This window comes from Nerophis lumbriciformis, linkage group LG05 (assembly GCF_033978685.3).
Source record: "Nerophis lumbriciformis linkage group LG05, RoL_Nlum_v2.1, whole genome shotgun sequence".
In the NCBI taxonomy this organism is placed as follows: Eukaryota; Metazoa; Chordata; class Actinopteri; order Syngnathiformes; family Syngnathidae; genus Nerophis; species Nerophis lumbriciformis.
In genome coordinates, this window is record NC_084552.2 from 5741272 (window position 1) to 5762451 (window position 21180).

At 39.0% G+C, this 21180-nt stretch overlaps 1 protein-coding gene across 5 annotated transcripts in view; it reads left to right on the plus strand.

Moving 5' to 3' along the window:
- cald1a (caldesmon 1a) overlaps positions 1-21180 on the plus strand; it is a 301218-nt gene that overhangs the window by 102495 nt on the left and 177543 nt on the right. For 2 of the 5 annotated variants that reach the window (XM_061961384.1, XM_061961394.1), the window contains exon 1: positions 14229-14297. The exons of 1 other annotated variant lie outside the window; for it this stretch is intronic. In XM_061961384.1, the coding sequence (XP_061817368.1) occupies positions 14277-14297 (21 nt within the window). In that variant the 5' untranslated portion in view covers positions 14229-14276. Of the gene's footprint in view, positions 1-14224; positions 14298-21180 lie in introns of those variants that run through there. 2 more of the 5 variants (XR_009815330.2, XM_061961389.2) reach the window with 2 other exon arrangements.

Sequence of the window (21180 nt, forward strand, 5' to 3'; positions counted from 1 at the left end):
CCCGGAAACCTCCCGGGACAAATTTTCTCCCGAAAATCTCCCGAAATTCAGGCGGAGCTGGAAGCCACGCCCCCTCCAGCTCCATGCGGACCTGAGTGTAAATCGTTGGCCAACCAAAAAGTAACCCCAGTACGCTATAGCCAACATTCACCAGGAGATGGCAACAGACAAACATAGATCTTACATTACTCCCCTTTTAGAAATGTATAGAAGTTACTCAAAATAAATAAACAACCCAACCAAAAAATGCAGCAGCTCAATTAAAAAACTGTACTTAAGCCACATTCTTTTCTTTTTTTTTTTAGAACTGAACTCTTAACCCTCATTTGTAAAAAAAATAACATGCTTATTATACAAACAGTATTTGTACACCTTTAACACAGATTTTTATACTGTCTTCAGAGATTCAGTTTTTTTGGTGGTACTCGAAACCTTTCTGGGTACCTGCGGAAGGGTGTTCAGCATGGTTGGAAAAATAGTGACAGAGAATAGAACAAGGATGGACAATTCAACCCTTAACTCAACAATGAGTAGATGAGTGTTATGTGTGTGTATATGTGTAAATAAATGAACACTGAAATTCAAGTATTTCTTTTATTTATATATATGTATATAATATATATATATATATATATATATATATATATATATATATATATATATATATATATATATATATATATATATATATATATATATATATAATAAAATATATATATATATATATAGCTAGAATTCATTGAAAGTCAAGTATTTCTTATATATATATATATATATATATATATATATATATATATATATATATATATGAAATACTTGACTTGGTGAATTCTAGCTGTAAATATACTCCTCCCCTCTTAGCCCCGCCCCCAACCACGCCCCCGCCCCACCCCCACCCCGACCACGCCCCCCCACCTCCCGAAATCGGAGGTCTCAAGGTTGGCAAGTATGTCAGTTTCTGATTTATTAAATTGTATAACAGTGCAAAATATTGCTCATTTGTAGTGGTCTTTCTTGAACTATTTGGAAAAAAAGATATAAAAATAACTAAAAACTTGTTGAAAAATAAGCAAGTGATTCAATTATGAATAAAGATTTCTACACATAGAAGTAATCATCAACTTAAAGTGCCCTCTTTGGGGATTGTAATAGAGATCCATCTGGATTCATGAACTTAATTCTAAACATTTCTTCACAAAAAAAAGAAATCTTTAACATCAATATTTATGGAACATGTCCACAAAAAATCTAGCTGTCAACACTGAACATTGCATTGTTGCATTGTAATGAATGGAATAGCCTACTTGATTTGATGTTCAGTTTATGAACTTACATTCATATTTTGTTGAAGTATTATTCAATAAATATATTTATAAAGAATTTTTGAATTGTTGCTATTTTTAGAATATTTTAAAAAAATCTCACGTACCCCTTGGCATACCTTCAAGTACCCCCAGGGGTACGCGTACCCCCATTTGAGAACCACTGGTCTATACGGTATATATCCATCCATCCATCCATCCATATATATATATATATATATATATATATATATATATATATATATATATATATATATATATATATATATATATAAATAAATAAATAAAAGAAATACTTGAATTTCAGTGTTCATTTATTTACACATATACACACACATAACACTCATCTAGTCATTGTTGAGTTAAGGGTTGAATTGTCCATCCTTGTTCTATTCTCTGTCACTATTTCAGAACACACACATTATACAAATATACATTATAAAATCAATAAGAAAACGGGAGCTCTAATTTGGGAGTCTGAATTAGGATCAGAAGTTCCTATATAAACATTGCGCACTCACGTCGCCTTTTTGTGTGTGTATATATATATATATATATATATATATATATATATATATATATATAAATAAACGTTTGTGTATATATATATATATATATATATATATATATATATATATATATATATATATATATATATATATATATACAGTACAGGCCAAAAGTTTGGACACACCTTCTCATTTCAATGTGTTTTCTTTATTTTCAAGACTATTTACCTTGTAGATTGTCACTGAAGGCATCAAAACTATGACACCTTTTAAGTGAAAACCATTTCAGGTGACTACCTCTTGAAGCTCATCGAGAGAATTCAGGTCATACATGAGCAAAACAAAATAGTGAGATTAGCCTGCAGTGTGAACAAGGCCTATATTAGGGTTGTCCCGATACCAATACTTTGGTACCGATACCAAAATGTATTTCGATACTTTTCGATACTTTTCGGTACTTTTCTAAAAAAAGGGGATTACAAAAAATGGCATTATTGGCTTTATTTTTTTTTTGTTGATCTTATGGTACATTAAACATATGTTTCTTATTGCAATACAAATTGCAATCCTTAAATAAAATAGTGAACATACGAGACAACTTTTCTTTTATTAGTAAGTAAGCAAACAAAGGCTCCTAATTAGTCTGCTGACGTATGCAGTAACATATTGTGTCATTTTCCATTCTATTATTTTGTCACAATTATGAGAAGGGGGGGGGGGAGCGGTGCTTTTTAGAGGCGGTATAGTACCGAATATGATTAATCACTATCGCGGTACTATACTAATACCGGTATACCGTACAACCCCTCGCTTGCAGTGTGAACAAGGCCTATATTATAGTGTGCTCTGTAGAACATATGTACGGAGCCCCCAAAGGAACATGGGGGAAAAAAAATATTTAGATATGTATTTCGTTTGCACGAGAAATTATCTCGTGCACACGCAAAAGTTTCTCGTGCGCACGAGAAAGCATTGGATGCGTGCGCGTGGTTTGAGGTGTGTGTGTAAAATGCCAGTTTAGGAGTATTTCCAACTAAGACGCAGTAAAATAGCAACATTAAAAGTAGGCTATTTCTTACTTTATATAAAAGTTAATAAGTATCCTCACCTTGTCATCTTTTAGTTTGTTGATGACACTTTCAGGTATATTCCGCATTTAAGGAACATGAATAAATCTACTGCTGCCATCCTTGTTTAATAACAGGGAGCAAAACTGCTGAGCAATGGGAGATTATGGGGGAACGTCTTTATTGGAAATACAGCCGAATGAACTCCTAAACTGGCATTTTCACACACACCTCAAACCACGCGCACGCAGCCAATGCTTTCTCGTGCGCACGTGATACATGTCTCGTGCGCTCGAGAACCTATCTCGTGCGCACGAGATATGTATCGCGTGAGCACAACAAACTTTCTCGTGCGCTCGAGAAACTATCTCGTGCGCACGCAAAAGTTTCTTAAAGGCCTACTGAAATTAATTGTTTTTATTTAAACGGAGATAGCAGGTCCATTCTATGTGTCATACTTGATCATTTCGCGATATTGCCATATTTTTGCTGAAAGGATTTAGTAGAGAACATCGACGATAAAGTTCGCAACTTTTGGTCGCTGATAATAAAAAAAAAGCCTTGCCTGTACCGGAAGTAGCGTGACGTCACAAGTTGAAAGTCTCCTCCCATTTCCCCATTGTTTACACCAGCAGCGAGAGCGATTCGGACCGAGAAAGCGACGATTACCCCATTAATTTGAGCGGGGATGAAAGATTCGTGGATGAGGAACGTGAGAGTGAAGGACTAGAGTGCAGTGCAGGACGTATCTTTTTTCGCTCTGACCGTAACTTAGGTACCGTATTTTCCGCACTATAAGGCGCATCGGATTATAAGGCGCACCTTCAATGAATGGCATATTTCAAAACTTTGTTCATATATAAGGCGCACCGGATTATAAGGCGCACCTATGTCAACAAAACAGTCAGATAGGTCAGTCAAACTTTATTAATAGATAACAAACCAGCGTTCTGACAACTCCGTTCACTCCCAAAATGAATAAACAGCTGATTTACTCGTGTTACGTAAATCGAACGTGCAATCACAATATAGTAACACGTGAACTAGTGCAGAGCAATAACAATATATCAATAACTCAACGTTGCTCAAACGTTAATGTCACACAACACAACACACTAAATAAAAATGTAAAGCTCACTTTATGAAGTTATAGCTCATTCACAAATCCCTCGAATTCTTCCTCTTCAGTGTCCGAATTAAACAGTTGAGCGAATACGGCATCCAACATGGCCGGCTCCGTCTCGTCGAAGTCGTCATTAATGGAGTCAGTGTCGTTGCCGTTTATTAGTTCAGTGACAATTCCTGCCTTCCTGAAAGCTCGGACCACAGATGAGACTGAATCAGCCCAGGCATTTACGATCCACTGGCAGATAGTGGCGTATGTCGTCTGGCGCTGTCTCCCTGTCTTGGTGAACGTCACGTGTGTTCGCCTTCTGTCATCCACTGTTCCCACGCAGTTAGCAGTCTAGCTTCGAATGCCCTGTTGACACCAATATCTAGCGGCTGGAGGTCTTTTGTCAATCCACCCGGAATGACGGCGAGTATTGAATTAAGCGCGTAAGCGTGTCTCTTAATGTGATGTTATGAGCTAGCAAATATAACAACTACACTACCCAGCATGCAACGATAGTGACGAGCATGCGCGGTAGCCCTGAGAAGCGTTGTTGTATGCTGGCAGTTAGAATGTGGTTATGAGCACGCTGTGAGTAAACGTTGAGAACTCAGTTAACACGCCTCGTCTGCATTATTTATAATTAGACAGACAACACACTTAAGAGGAGCCATTTTGGGGTCTTTACATAAACACACAAATGGAAATGAAACGTCACATATCCCAGCATGCACCGCGCGCTTCTTCTTCTTCTACGGGGAAAAAAGATGGCGGCTGTTTACCGTAGTTGCGAGACCGAAACTTTATGAAAATTAATATTAATATTAACCCATATATAAGGCGCACCGGATTATAAGGCGCACTGTCAGCTTTTGAGAAAATTTGTGGTTTTTAGGTGCGCCTTATAGTGCGGAAAATATGGTACAAGGGCTCATTAGATTCCACACTCCCTCCTTTTTCTATTGTGGATCACGGATTTGTATTTTAAACCACCTCGGATACTATGTCCTCTTGAAAATGAGAGTCGAGAACGCGAAATGGACGTTCACAGTGACTTTTATCTCCACGACAATACATCAGCGAAGCACTTTAGCTACGGAGCTAACGTGATAGCATCGTGCTTAACTGCAGATAGAAACAAAAGAAATAAGCCCCTGACTGGAAGGATAGACAGAATATCAACAATACTACCGAACTCTGGACCTGTAACCACACTGTTAATGCTGTACCGACTGCTGAAGCCTAGCAATGCTGTTGCTAACGACGCCATTGAAGCTGGTTGTGTTGCTGTAGCCAGACGCTAATACACCGATCGCACCTACAGGTTTCTTCTTTGCAGTCTCCATTGTTCATTAAACAAATTGCAAAAGATTCACCAACACAGATGTCCAGAATACTGTGGAATTTAGCGATGAAAAAAGACGATTTAAGCTGGCGACCGACCTATTCCAAAATGTCTGATTCAACTACTGACGTCACGCGCATACGTCATCATACCTAGACGTTTTCAACCGGAAGTTTCCCGGGAAATTTAAAATTACACTTTATAAGTTAACCCGGCCGTATTGGCATGTGTTGCAATGTTAAGATTTCATCATTGATATATAAACTATCAGACTGCGTGGTCGGTAATAGTGGGTTTCAGTAGGCCTTTAAGATACATATGTAAAAAAAAAAAAAAAATTCCCCCATGTCCCTTTAGGGCAGGGATGGGAAAACTACGGTCCGCGGGCCACATCTGGCCCGTTGGTCCATTTTAATACGGCCCGTCAAATATTAAAAACAGATTTGAGCAAAGATCAAATCAGAGAATTGCCACAACAAAACTGATACTAGACTTGGACGCGCTGGCAAAAAAAAAGGATAATCAACACCACTTCTACCACTAAAAGTGTTAACCCTTTAATACAGTGGTTCTTAACCTTGTTGGAGGTACCGAACCCCACCAGTTTCATCTGCGCATTCACCGAACCCTTCTTTAGTGAAAAATAAAATGTTGTTTTTTTTCAAATTCAAAACAAAGTTATATGTTTTTGGTAACACTTTAGTACGGGGAACTTATTCTAAGTAACAAAGACTTAATTTAGATTTTTTTGGACACTAGGGGAACATATTCTAAGTGACAAAGACTTAATTTAGAGTTAGTTGGTTAGGGTTAGGGTTAGGGTTAGGGTCAGGGTTAGAGGGTTAGGGTCAGGGTTAGAGGGTTAGGGTTATAATAAGGCCATTTCGAATAAGGCATTAATAAGTACTTAATAATGACTAGTTAAGAGCTAATATGTTACTAATTTGCATGTTAATAAGCAACTAATTAATGGTGAATATGTTCCCCATACTAAAGTGTTACCATGTTTTTTTACTGGTGCACAAAATGAACCGTGCATGAACGTCACCTTGTTCAAACAACAAAACCAACACAGTGCATAAACTCACAACAAATTACACACCTGCAAATCAGTGTGACTTCTGCTGTTGTCATATCTGTAATACGCCAATAGGGAGAAGTTTGTATTTACACGATGAGTCGGGTGTGTTTTGACCTCCGCCGAACCCCTGAGGCCGACTCACCGAACCCCTAGGGTTCCATCGAACCCAGGTTAAGAACCACTGCTTTAATACCATTGTTATGTTTATTTGATGTTCGGATATGATATTGTTGAAAATAGATGCAATATGATTAAAATAGCCCATGTTTGGGAAGTCTACTCTTAGTTCCACCAGATATGCATACTTGCCAACCCTCCCGCATTTTCCGGGAGACTCCCGAAATTCAGCGCCTCTCCCGAAAACCTCCCGGGACAAATATTCTCCCGAAAATCTCCCTATTGATGGGAGGACAACAGGGTGACAAGAACTAAATCATCCAGAGTAGAGATAAATTGTATTATTATGTTTATCTTACCTAAAAATAAATATATTTATTTAATTTAAAAAAAAAAAAAAAAAAAAAAACTAAATACATTTTTACTATATTTTGCTAAAAATTAATTGTATTTTTATTTGTATTTTTTCTGACTCCTTATTACATCCAGCCATAGAATTATACATTAAAATAAACATATTTGAAATAATTAATTTTAAATTATCATAATAATTAATTTAAAATGACCATATTTAATTATTAAAATAATTGCTTGTTTATCAACAACTTTAGCATTTTATTCATTACATTTTGAAGCTCTCAGAAGCCAAGTTATATTATATTCCTTAATATTTATTTATGCAAGTTTGAAGTATCAATTATCTAAACACAGTTTTGTTTGCATATTTTCAGGATATATATATATATATATATATATATATATATATATATATATATATATATATATATATACAGTGGGGCAAAAAAGTATTTAGTCAGCCACCAATTGTGCAAGTTCTCCCACTTAAAATGATGACAGAGGTCTGTAATTTTCATCATAGGTACACTTCAACTGTGAGAGACAGAATGTGAAAAAAAATCCAGGAATTCACATTGTAGGATTTTTAAAGAATTTATTTATAAATTATGGTGGAAAATAAGTATTTGGTCAATAACAAAAATTCAACTCAATACTTTGTTATTGCCAACAAAGGTTATATTACAGAGGTCAAACGATTACTATAGGTCTTTACCAGGTTTGCACACGCAGTAGCTGGTATTTTGGCCCATTCCTCCATGCAGATCTTCTCGAGAGCAGTGATGTTTTGGGGCTGTCGCCGAGCAACACGGACTTTCAACTCCCTCCACAGATTTTCTATGGGGTTGAGGTCTGGAGACTGGCTAGGCCACTCCAGGACTTTCAAATGCTTCTTACGGAGCCACTCCTTCCTTGCCTGGGTGGTGTGTTTGGGATCATTGTCATGCTGGAAGACCCAGCCACGTTTCATCTTCAAAGCTCTCACTGATGGAAGGAGGTTTTGGCTCAAAATCTCACGATACATGGCCCCATTCATTCTTTCCTTAACACGGATCAGTCGGCCTGTCCCCTTAGCAGAAAAACAGCCCCAAAGCATGATGTTTCCACCCCCATGCTTCACAGTAGGTATGGTGTTCTTGGGATGCAACTCAGTATTCTTCTTCCTCCAAACACGACGAGTTGAGTTTATACCAAAAAGTTCTATTTTGGTTTCATCTGACCACATGACATTCTCCCAATCCTCTGCTGTATCATCCATGTGCTCTCTGGCAAACTTCAGACGGGCCTGGACATGCACTGGCTTAAGCAGGGGGACACGTCTGGCACTGCAGGATTTGATTCCCTGTTGGTGTAGTGTGTTACTGATGGTAGCCTTTGTTACTTTGGTCCCAGCTCTCTGCAGGTCATTCACCAGGTCCCCCCGTGTGGTTCTGGGATTTTTGCTCACCGTTCTCATGATCATTTTGACCCCACGGGATGAGATCTTGTGTGGAGCCCCAGATCAAGGGAGATTATCAGTGGTCTTGTATGTCTTCCATTTTCTGATAATTGCTCCCACAGTTGATTTGTTCACACCAAGCTGCTTGCCTATTGTAGATTCACTCTTCACAGTCTGGTGCAGGTCTACAATTATTTTCCTGGTGTCCTTTGACAGCTCTTTGGTCTTGGCCATAGTGGAGTTTGGAGTCTGACTGTTTGAGGCTGTGGACAGGTGTCTTTTATACACATAACAAGTTCACACAGGTGCCATTAATACAGGTAACAAGTGGAGGACAGAAGAGCTTCTTAAAGATGAAGTTACAGGTCTCTGAGAGCCAGAGATCTTCCTTGTTTGAAGTGACCAAATACTTATTTTCCAACATGATTTACAAATAAATTCTTTAAAATTCCTACAATGTGAATTCCTGGATTTTTTTTTCACATTCTGTCTCTCACAGTTGAAGTGTACCTATGATAAAAATTACAGACGTCTGTCATCATTTTAAGTGGGAGAACTTGCACAATCGGTGGCTGACTAAATACTTTTTTGCCCCACTGTATGTATGAAATACTTGACTTGGTGAATTCTGGCTGTCAATATACTCCTCCACTCTTAACCACGCCCCCAAACAAGCCCCGCCCCACCCCTGACCACGCCCCCACCCCCCACCTCCCGAAATCAGAGGTCTCAAGGTTGGCAAGTATGGATATGATATGCTTTGAAATGCATTATGTGTTCGCCCGGCCCGTCTGTCACGATTCAAAAGCCAATGTGGCCCCTGAGCCAAAAAGTTTGCCCAGCCCTGCTTTAGGGTCTCCGTACATATGCAAGTGAATGTGCAACATTTTCCTGTCAAAATTGAAAGAACATTTGTCCAGAAAGTGTTTTTTTTAAATATAAAATGACGTGGTGGTTTCCACATAAAATTATATGGCGGACTACATTCAAATGATATGGCGAGCTAGATTTTGCCCCCGGGTCTTGATTTTGAAACCTGCGCCTTAAAGGTAAAAAAAAACAATATATTGTTTTTGAGAAGAGTGGATCGTGAGATCGACAGGCGGATCGGTGCGGCGTCTTCGGTAATGCGGACGCTGTATCGATCCGTTGTGGTGAAGAAGGAGCTGAGCCGGAAGGCAAAGCTCTCAATTTACCGGTCGATCTACTAAATTGACCCTAGTGTGTGAATGTGAGTGTGAATGTTGTCTGTCTATCTGTGTTGGCCCTGTGGTGAGGTGGCGACTTGTCCAGGGTGTACCCCGCCTTCCGCCCGAATGAAGCTGAGATAGGCTCCAGTACCGACCGCGACCGGTAGAAAATGGATGGATGGATGGATGGATCTACGTTCATGAGCTTTGGGTTATGACCGAAAGGACAAGATCACGGGTACAAGCGGCCGAAATGAGTTTCCTCCGCCGGGTGGCGGGGCTCTCCCTTAGAGATAGGGTGAGAAGCTCGAGAGGAGCCAGATGAGGTGGTTCGGGCATCTGGTCAGAATGCCGCCCGAACGCCTTTCGGGTAGGAGGCCACGAGGAAGACCCAGGACACGTTGGGAAGACTATGTCTCCCGGCTGGCCTGGGAACGCCTCGGGATCCCGTGGGAGGAGCTCAGGCCCTAACCAATCTGGCGCCCTAGGCAAGATTTTAGGTGGCGCCCCCCCACATCGGCAGTGAAGTGTATATACTCACAAGAAACCGAATAGCTTTGTCTTTGACCTTTTTTTTACTTAAAGAAAGCAAATTAACAATCAGAATAGTTAACAAGATAAACAAAAATATGAATACCGTATTTTCCGCACCATAAGCCGCCCTGGGTTATAAGCCGCGCCTTCAATGAACGGCATATTTCAAAACTTTGTCCACCTATAAGCCGCATCTAACTGCGCTAAAGGAATGTCAAAAAAACAGTCAGATAGGTCAGTCAAACTTTAATAATATATTAAAAACCAGCGTGATGTGGGCGCGCATGGAGTCGTATATCAACATGGACGGAGCTGCGTGAAAAAAGCCACCCGGCCTCTTCGCGTAAACTTACCTTAACCACTCGCTCATCTTTTCTTCATGCATCCATCCCTTCGAGTTAGCTTTTATGATGACGCCGGCTGGAAAGGTCTCTTTTGGCAAGGTCTTCCTTTTGAATATCACCATGGGTGGAAGTTTCTGGCCATTAGCATGGCAAGCTAGAACCACAGTGAAGGATGACTTCTCATTTCCTGTGGTGCGAATATTCACCGTACGTGCTCCCGTTGTATCCACAGTGCGGTTCACAGGAATATCAAAAGTCAGTGGAACCTCGTCCATGTTGATAATGTTCTCTGGCCGGATCTTTTTTTCAGCTATCTTGTTTTTACAATATGCACGGAAAGTAGCCAGCTTTTCTTGAAAGTCTTTAGGCAGTTGCTGTGAAATAGTAGTCCGTGTGCGGATGGAGAGATTGCGTCTTTTCATGAACCGGAAACCTGTCGCTTAGTAGGAGCCATTTTGTGGTCTTTACAGATGTAAACACACAAAGGAAATGAAACGTAATATCCGCGCGCTTCTTCTTCTTCTTCTACGCGGGCGGGTGGTTGCTTACAGTAGAAGAAGAAGCGCTTCCTGTTCTATGGGGGCGGGTGCTTACCTTGGCGGTTGCTTGCGTAGAAGAAGAAGCACTTCCTCTTCTACGGGGAAAAAAGATGGCGGCTGTTTACCGTAGTTGCGAGACCGAAACTTTATGAAAATGAATCTTAATATTAATCCATATATAAAGCGCACCGGGTTATAAGCCGCACTGTCAGCTTTTGAGTAAATTTGTGGTTTTTAGGTGCGGCTAATAGTGCGGAAAATACGGTAAATAAATGAATGCAAAAAATAAAAAATGAATATATGAAATACAATATTTTTTACATACATATTGCTTAATTAACATTAATGATGTGCACTTTAACAACTAGGCTTACAACTATACCTAATATATAAAGGGGTGGAAAAGTGACTATTACCTGCAGGGCAAACATTAGCTAACCAGAAGGCAATAACAATGTAAACAAAAAACACCTGCTTAAAAGATCTAATACAAATGTCCCTGAGGAATGTAAGGTGGGAGTACTGTAATTACCTAACGTTACATTATTATTTTCCATAACAATTTAGCCCCCTCCACAATATTAACCCGACGTTAAAACAGAACTAGCTATTTATTGATTAGCAATTGCTGAATCATGTAACATTTATCTAGCTTAATGCTAAAAAGCCAGGTTACTATCACATTCTGTAACAGACAAATAATTTCATGTAGGCTAACGTTACCTACCTGCTACCTCTGTCTTTTCTCGTTTCTCCTCCTCTTCTTTTCTCTTTTTTCTTCCCTGGGCACCTGACAGTTTTGGCCGTTTTGACATCTTGTGTTGATTTTTTGATGTGGTGACGTCCAAACAGAGTCATGATACGGGAAGGGAGGGGCGCACCGTGCGGGGGGGGCGTAATGTTGTAACAAATAATATTTCCATTATATAGGCTTTACTTTGCATTTTAATTAACGTGGGATTATTTTTTGTATTTAGAAATAATAGTACCAACTTTTTTTTTTTCTTTTTTTTTTTTTCTCCAACATTTGTGGCACTGGCGTGGCGCCCCCTGATGGACGGCGCCCTTAGCATTTGCCTATACGGCCTATGCCACGGGCCGGCCCTGGCGACTTGTCCAGGGTGTACCCCGCCTTCCGCCCGAATGAAGCTGAGATAGGCTCCAGTACCGACCGCCACCCCAAAAGGGACAAGCGGTAGAAAATGGATGGATGAATGGATGGATGGATCTACGTTCATGAGCTTTGGGTTATGACCGAAAGGACAAGATCACAGGTACAAGCGGCCGAAATGAGTTTCCTCCGCCGGGTGGCGGGGCTCTCACTTAGAGATAGGGTGAGAAACTCGAGAGGAGCCAGATGAGGTGGTTCGGGCATCTGGTCAGAATGCCGCCCGAACGCCTTTCGGGTAGGAGGCCATGAGGAAGACCCAGGACACGTTGGGAAGACTATGTCTCCCGGCTGGCCTGGGAACGCCTCGGGATCCCGTGGGAGGAGCTCAGGCCCGGCCCTAACCAATCTGGCGCCCTAGGCAAGATTTTAGGTGGCGCCCCCCCACATCAGCAGTGAAGTGTATATACTCACAAGAAACCGAATAGCTTTGTCTTTGACCTTTTTTTTTACTTAAAGAAAGCAAATTAACAATCAGAATAGTTAACAAGATAAAAAAATATGAATAAATAAATGAATGCAAAAAATAAAAAATGAATATATGAAATACAATATTTTTTACATACATATTGCTTAATTTACATTAATGATGTGCACTTTAACAACTAGGCTTACAACTATACCTAATATATAAAGGGGTGGAAAAGTGACTATTACCTGCAGGGCAAACATTAGCTAACCAGAAGGCAATAACAATGTAAACAAAAAACACCTGCTTAAAAGATCTAATACAAATGTCCCTGAGGAATGTAAGGTGGGAGTACTGTATTTACCTAACGTTACATTATTATTTTCCATAACAATTTAGCCCCCTCCACAATATTAACCCGACGTTAAAACAGAACTAGCTATTTATTGATTAGCAATTGCTGAATCATGTAACATTAGCTTAATGCTAAAAAGCCAGGTTACTATCACATTCTGTAACAGACAAATAATTTCATGTAGGCTAACGTTACCTACCTGCTACCTCTGTCTTTTCTCGTTTCTCCTCCTCTTCTTTTCTCTTTTTTCTTCCCTGGGCACCTGACAGTTTTGGCCGTTTTGACATCTTGTGTTGATTTTTTGATGTGGTGACGTCCAAACAGAGTCATGATACGGGAAGGGAGGGGCGCACCGTGCGGGGGGGGGGGCGTAATGTTGTAACAAATAATATTTCCATTATATAGGCTTTACTTTGCATTTTAATTAACGTGGGATTATTTTTTGTATTTAGAAATAATAGTACCAACTTTTTTTTTTTTTTTCTCCAACATTTGTGGCACTGGCGTGGCGCCCCCTGATGGACGGCGCCCTTAGCATTTGCCTATACGGCCTATGCCACGGGCCGGCCCTGGAGGAGCTGGACGAAATGGCTGGGGAGAGGGAAGTCTGGGCTTCCCTGCTTAGGCTGCTGCCCCCGCGACCCGACCTCGGTTGAGCGGAAGAAGATGGATGGCTGGATGGATGGAAAATAAATAATATCAAAATGGGCCCCCCGTATGTTTTAATAACACTGTACGGCCCTCAGTGGAAAAAAGTAAATGAACACCTGAATTCATGGACAGAGTACCAAAAAAAACATTACATTAACTTATCTCAGCCTTGGAATCATTTCTGGCAATCACATTAAGCAATTTGGCAATGGTTTGGGGATGGCAGCTTTATCTTGAAAGCCATCACTTTACAAAGGAATGTCTTTGTTTCTCTTGTCATGCACGCTGGCTTTGGAGACTTTTACCGCACTGAATCTGAGCATGCACACAATCAACATGCTGTATTCATTTTTTTTGTTGTTGGGTCTTCTTTATCTCGCATAGACACATGCAGCATATGGTGCTCATTTGTGCAGCAGTGGCTTAATGCGCTTAAATCCGAGGCTTAGTTCAGTGCTTCATTGTTTTTGTTGTTGTTCTTTTTTTTTTTCCTTTTATGGATGGACAAAGCAGCTAATTCGTGGAAGGAAATAAAAAGCATCCAGTGTGGCGCCCTCCACGAACAGTTTTGAACAATTCAAGTACTTTTGCAATAGTTGGAATGAAAGAGTAGTGCGGTGCTGAAACGGACCAATCAGAGTCAAGGGGGCGGGGCTTGACCCGAGCAGAGGCGCGTCATCAAACTCGCTTCTTCTTCTTCTTTTACTTCTTCTTCTTCTCCTCTTCGAGCCAGCCGATCATGTCCCGTTACGAGCCACAGGTAAGAACCTCAGCACTTTTTGGACGTATTGTGGCGTTCAAATGTTACCTTTATCGCTGTTTTTATTGACTTAAAGAGCGCCGGTTTGTGTGGAAGTGGTCCTCTCGCCGCTCCCTTCTTTGTGCGCTTCACCAACTTTTCATAGACAAAAACGTTTTTTTTTTCCTTAAACACGCATTCTAAAATAAAGTTGACCAAAAAATAAAGCCAAAAGTGGACGTTATGTCCCGTTTTCTCCGCCCTTAAACCTAAAAAAAGAAGGTTTTGGTAAGAAAATCTGTACTTATAAGGGATGTTCAGTTTATATGTGGTTTCAAAGTAAAAGCCTTCTTTATGATGTCAAAAAAAACATGTCCACCCTGCCTTATTGTGTGCATCTTTTTGAACTTTACTTGGCCTGTATGGACAATAATATGTGTGAAATGTATGCATGAAGAAGGGAGGGAATTGTACTTTTTTTTTTTTTTTTTTTGGTGCTTTTGAGGCCACAGGCAGAACAAAAATGAAATGAAACTTTATCTGATAAAAGGGAGGAGTTGGAAATGCAGTGTTTTTATTTTTATTTTTTTATGATGTAATCCCCTAAATCAGGGGTCTTCAACAGCTGATTTTAAGTAGATTTGCTTAATTTTTAATAACACATTGAAAATATAAAGATATTAGACTCCAATGCATTTGGTCTCCCAACAGGTGGGTATTCGTATATATTGGTATATATGTTAGATTTTTTTATCGCTATATTAGTCTATTTATACCTGCATTGTCCTTTCCATCCTTACACTTTCCATCATTGTAACTGAGCTACTGTGTTGAACAATTTCCCTTGTCGATCATTAAAGATTGTCTAAGTCTACACCTGATTTTGACTAGGCCAAACTCCCAAAAATATGTGCATAAACTAGTTAATGACAAATAGTAGCATTGTCCTTTCCATCCTTACACTTTCCATCATTGTAACTGAGCTACTGTGTTGAACAATTTCCCTTGTGGATCATTAAAGTTTGTCTAAGTCTACACCTGATTTTGACTAGGCCAAACTCCCAAAAATATGTGCATAAACTAGTTAATGACAAATAGTAGTGCAAATGTGGATCACTTTATAAACAAAGTAGAATAATGTAGAAATAAAAAAATGCTTTGACGCACACTTTAAAAAAAAATGTAAGCAGAATAACTAAGATCAGTTATTGTCGTTGTCATAAAAAACAACGACATGTTGTCAGAGCATCATACACTGCATAGCGGTGATGTAACAAAGTGCATCAAGTGGTGCAATCCCGTCCCATAATGCCTTTGTGTGTTCTAAAAAAAAGACGACTTCGCTAAACCCAAGTCAGCGCCAGGCGTAGGTAAGACATAAACAACGGGTATTCCTCATCATTTATTACTAGAGATGTCCGATAATATCGGCAGTCCGATATTATCGGCCGATAAATGCTTTAAAATGTAATATGTAAAATGTAATATCGGAAATTATCGGTATCGGTTTCAAAAAGAACGGACGTAGGGAGAGCAGTTGCGTGTCCCAGTCATACTTGCCAACCCTCCCGATTTTCCCGGGAGACTCCCGAAAATCTCCCGGAGCAACCATTCTCGGGCGTGCCTTAAAGGCACTGCCTTTGCATGCCGGCCCAGTCACATAAAGGTCACACTGAGGGTGGCCGTACAAACAACTTTAACACTGTTACAAATATGCGCCACACTGTGAACCCACACCAAACAAGAATGACAAACACATTTCGGGAGAACATCCGCACCGTAACACAACATAAACACAACAGAACAAATACCCAGAACCCCTTGCAGCACTAACTCTTCCAGGACCATACTTGGTCAACAGCCATACAGGTCACACTTTAACACTGTTACAAATATGCGCCACACTGTGAACCCACACCAAACAAGAATGACAAACACATTTCGGGAGAACATCCGCACCGTAACACAACATAAAACACAACAGAACAAATACCCAGAACCCCTTGCAGCACTAACTCTTCCAGGACCATACTTGGTCAACAGCCATACAGGTCACACTTTAACACTGTTACAAATATGCGCCTCACTGTGAACCCACACCAAACAAGAATGACAAACACATTTCGGGAGAACATCCGCACCGTAACACAACATAAAACACAACAGAACAAATACCCAGAACCCCTTGCAGCACTAACTCTTCCAGGACCATACTTGGTCAACAGCCATACAGGTCACACTTTAACACTGTTACAAATATGCGCCACACTGTGAACCCACACCAAACAAGAATGACAAACACATTTCGGGAGAACATCCGCACCGTAACACAACATAAAACACAACAGAACAAATACCCAGAACCCCTTGCAGCACTAACTCTTCCAGGACCATACTTGGTCAACAGCCATACAGGTCACACTTTAACACTGTTACAAATATGCGCCACACTGTGAACCCACACCAAACAAGAATGACAAACACATTTCGGGAGAACATCCGCACCGTAACACAACATAAACACAACAGAACAAATACCCAGAACCCCTTGCAGCACTAACTCTTCCAGGACGCTACAATATACACCCCCCGCTATCCCCCCACCTCAACCTCCTCATGCTCTCTCAGGGAGAGCATGTCCCAAATACCAAGCTGCTGTTTTGAGGCATGTTAAAAAAAAATAATGCACTTTGTGACTTCAATAATAAATATTTGGCAGTGCCATGTTGGCATTTTTTTTCCATAACTTGAGTTGATTTATTTTGGAAAACCTTGTTACATTGTTTAATGCATCCAGCGGGGCATCACAACAAAATTAGGCGTAATAATGTGTTAATTCCACGACTGTATATATCGGTATCGGTTGTTATCATACTTGCCAACCTTGAGACCTCCGATTTCGGGAGGTGGGGGGTGGGGGCGTGGTCAGGGGTGGGGTGGGGGGCGTGGTCGGGGCGTGGTTAAGATATATATATATATATATATATATATATATATATATATATATATATATATATAAGAAATGCTTGACTTTCAGTGAATTCTAGCTATATATATATATCCATCCATCCATGTTCTACCGCTTATTCCCTTTGGGGTCGCGGGGGGCGCTGTATATATATATATATATATATATATATATATAAATAAAATAAATACTTGAATTTCAGTGTTCATTTACAAACTACAACTCACAAACACTTTAGAGTTAGGCTCCACCATCAGAATGTGTACTTAAACTTATAAAGATCACATGGATATTATTCAGTGAGTTGATTCACCAAAACTAACCTGTTATACAGGAGGAAAAAGCACACAAGACGTTTCAATTGTTCACAGACTGGTCGCGCTCATCAGAATGACAAGACACTTCCGGTCTGCAGGTGATAGCATTCAATTGGGAAGAAACGCCCTACTGCCCCCTACTGACCAATGTGAATACTGATAAATGTGGAATGACAGCTCCAAAAACGAATTCAAACCACAAAATAAAATACATAAATCAACACAAAAATGTGACACATTATGGGTGGGTCACATATGCATGTACAGTAGATGGCAGTATTGTCCTGTTTAAAAGTGTCACAACATTGCTGTTTACGGCAGACGAACTGCTTTACGGTAGACACTGTTGTTGTGTGTTGTCAACACGTCACTCAGGTCCGCCTGAATTTCGGGAGTTTTTCGGGAGAAAATTTGTCCCGGGAGGTTTTCGGGAGAGGCGCTGAATTTCGGGAGCCTCCCGGAAAATCCGGGAGGGTTGGCAAGTATGGTTGTTATCGGAATCGGTAATTAAGAGTTGGACGATATCGGATATCGGCAAAAAAGCCATAATCGGACATCTCTATTTATTACCATACAAATATTTTCTAAAGCATATGGGGAGAGTTAGTTTAGCTATCACAGTATTGTAGAAATATGTGTGTTTATCTTGTCAGTAACACATTGCAAATAATGTGTGAGTTAGTGCAGTGGTTCTCAAACCTTTTTCCAATAATGACTAACATTAAAATACAGTTGCGTAGTTGGCCTGAATATTAATTGAAACAAGATTTAACATACATTTAATTAGTTTGGCTACCATAACCCATACACACAGTTTGAACAGTAACACTGTGTTTGAATATCGGAATATTGTACTTTAATCAAGTGATTCTTTGGCGTATACCACTAGATGGAGTTTGAGAATCACTGAGTTAGTGTAAGAGGTAGAAACTGTTAATAAATACAGGACATGTCGATATACAGAGGTAGTTCGGCTTTTGTGTCGCCCCATTTTCAGCAAAATTGTCCCCTGGTTTGTATACGTATGGGCAAACATTGCGTGCAACAATCTAGTCTATTTGCCCGGGACCGAGTTAGCAACTTTGTGTTTTTGAATACGTCAAAAAAACACTATGGCATGGGGCCAAATAAAGTTGATTGTCTTTACTTTGATAAAGAAGGTGAGAAACAGTATTGAATTCAAGACACGTTCAGATTTTTTTTTGAGCGGGCTATTGTATGACTCAGTTTTCGTCTGACTTTTTGGGACGGCTAACTAAAAAAAAAAAAAAACCTGACTCGATAAACAAATCTTTATCTAGTGGATAAAGTTTTCTCAAATGCCATCAAATTGTCAATTATTTATTAATTATTATTACCAATTGTCAATTGACCGAGTGGCTGGACAGGATAATGTTACAAATAAAGAAAACAAAGTCATTTTATTTTGTGTGCCATTACACATGGCCAGGAAACAATTAAGTACCGTATTTTTCGGAGTATAAGCCGCACCGGAGTATAAGTCGCACCTGCCGAAAATGCATAATAAAGAAGGAAAAAAACATATATAAGTCGCACTATGAAAAAAACTGCGACTTATAGTCCGAAAAATACGGTCATTAAGGTGTAAGTATGAACCATATGGTCTAAAACGGGTGCTCATTACGTCGATCGCGAGCTACCGGTCGATCGTGGAGGGTGTGTCAGTCGATCACCAGCCAGCCATTAATAAAATAGTCCTAAAAATGAGCGATCATAAATCTTCACTATGACGTCACTTTCGTCACTTGATTGACATTCACGGCACCCGAGGGTCTTCTGAGATGACGCTGGCTGCTGCCAGCTCATTAAAATGACCGACTGGAAGGCGAGAAACACTTTATTTCAACAGACTTTGGCGCCATACCTGTCGTCAAAACGCCAAAGACCGACTGCACAGTTGCACAATAAAAGCGCTGCTTCATCCTGCCTGCGCTACCAAAATAAGAGTCTCAGAAAGCTGGCGTGCACAAGCTAGCAAGCTACGGAGTTTGCCGACAATGTATTTCTTGTAAAGTGTATACAAAGGAGTACGGAAGCTGGATAAATAAGATGCCAAAAACCAACCACTTTCATGTGGTATTGGACAGAAAGGAGGACTTTTTTTCTCCTCCATTCGAAAATGCGGACGTTATCATCACCACTGTCTGATTCCTATCAATGCAAGCCATCACAATCAGGGAATACACCAACTTATATTCTTGTCTTCATGAAAGAAATGAATCTATATGTGTTAAACATGCTTGTATTATCTCTAAACACTTTTAACTTATCAACAATATTAACTATATGTGTTAAACATGCTTGTATTATCTTTAAACACCTTTAACGTATTACCAATATTAACTATAAGTGTTAAACATGCTTGTATTATCTTTAAACACCTTTAACTTGTTAACATGCTTGTATTATCATTAAACACCTTTAGTTTATTAACAATATTAACTATATGTGTTAAACATGCTTGTATTATCTTTAAACACCTTTAACTTATTACCAATATTAACTATAAGTGTTAAACATGCTTGTATTATCTTTAAACACCTTTAACTTGTTAACAATATTAACTATGTGTTAAACATTCTTGTATTATCATTAAACACCTTTAATTTATTAACAATATTAACTATATGTGTTAAACATGCTTGCATTATCACTAAACACCTTTAACTTGTTAACAATATTAACTATATGTGTTAAACATGTTTGCATTATCATTAAACACCTTTTAACTTATTAACAATATTAACTATATGTGTTAAACATGCTTGTATTATCATTAAACACCTTTAGCTTGTTAACAATATTAACTATATGTATTAAACATACTTGTATTTTCATTAAACACCTTTAATTTATTAACAATATTAATTATATGTGTTAAACATGTTTGTATTATCTTTAAACACCTTTAACTTATTAACAATATTAACTATATGTGTTAAACATGCTTGTATTATCTTTAAACACATTTAACTTATTAACAATATCAACTATATGTGTTAAACATGCTTGTATTATCATTAAACACCTTTAACTTGTTAAAAATATTAACTATATGTATTAAACATACTTGTATTTTCATTAAACACCTTTAATTTATTAACAATATTAACTATATGTGTTAAACATGCTTGTATTATCATTAAACACCTTTAACTTGTTAACAAAAACATATGTTTCATAAATAAGTAAATATAAATGATATATATGAATGAGGTAGATCCCCACGACTTGATCAATTGAAAAGTAGCTCGCCTGCAGAAAAAGTGTGAGCACCCCTGGTCTAAAATCTATATTGTGATATATATTGCAGCCTTTTGCGATAAGGATACTATAACAAATGCTAATAGAACCATTTCAAAACAATATCAAATAAATTATTCCATTTTGTTACATACACTATGTATAATAAAGCTAATAAAGTGAGTAGTGCAACATATTTAAACAAAAGCGGAAACTATCATTGGCTCTATTTCCCCTAGTTCGTAAACAATAAAAATTGTGATAATAAAAAATATCTCTGACTGCAGGATCGACCTATACTTGGTATCATTACTGTCAATATTTGTATCGATCCAGCCACCTTTTGTTTAACATT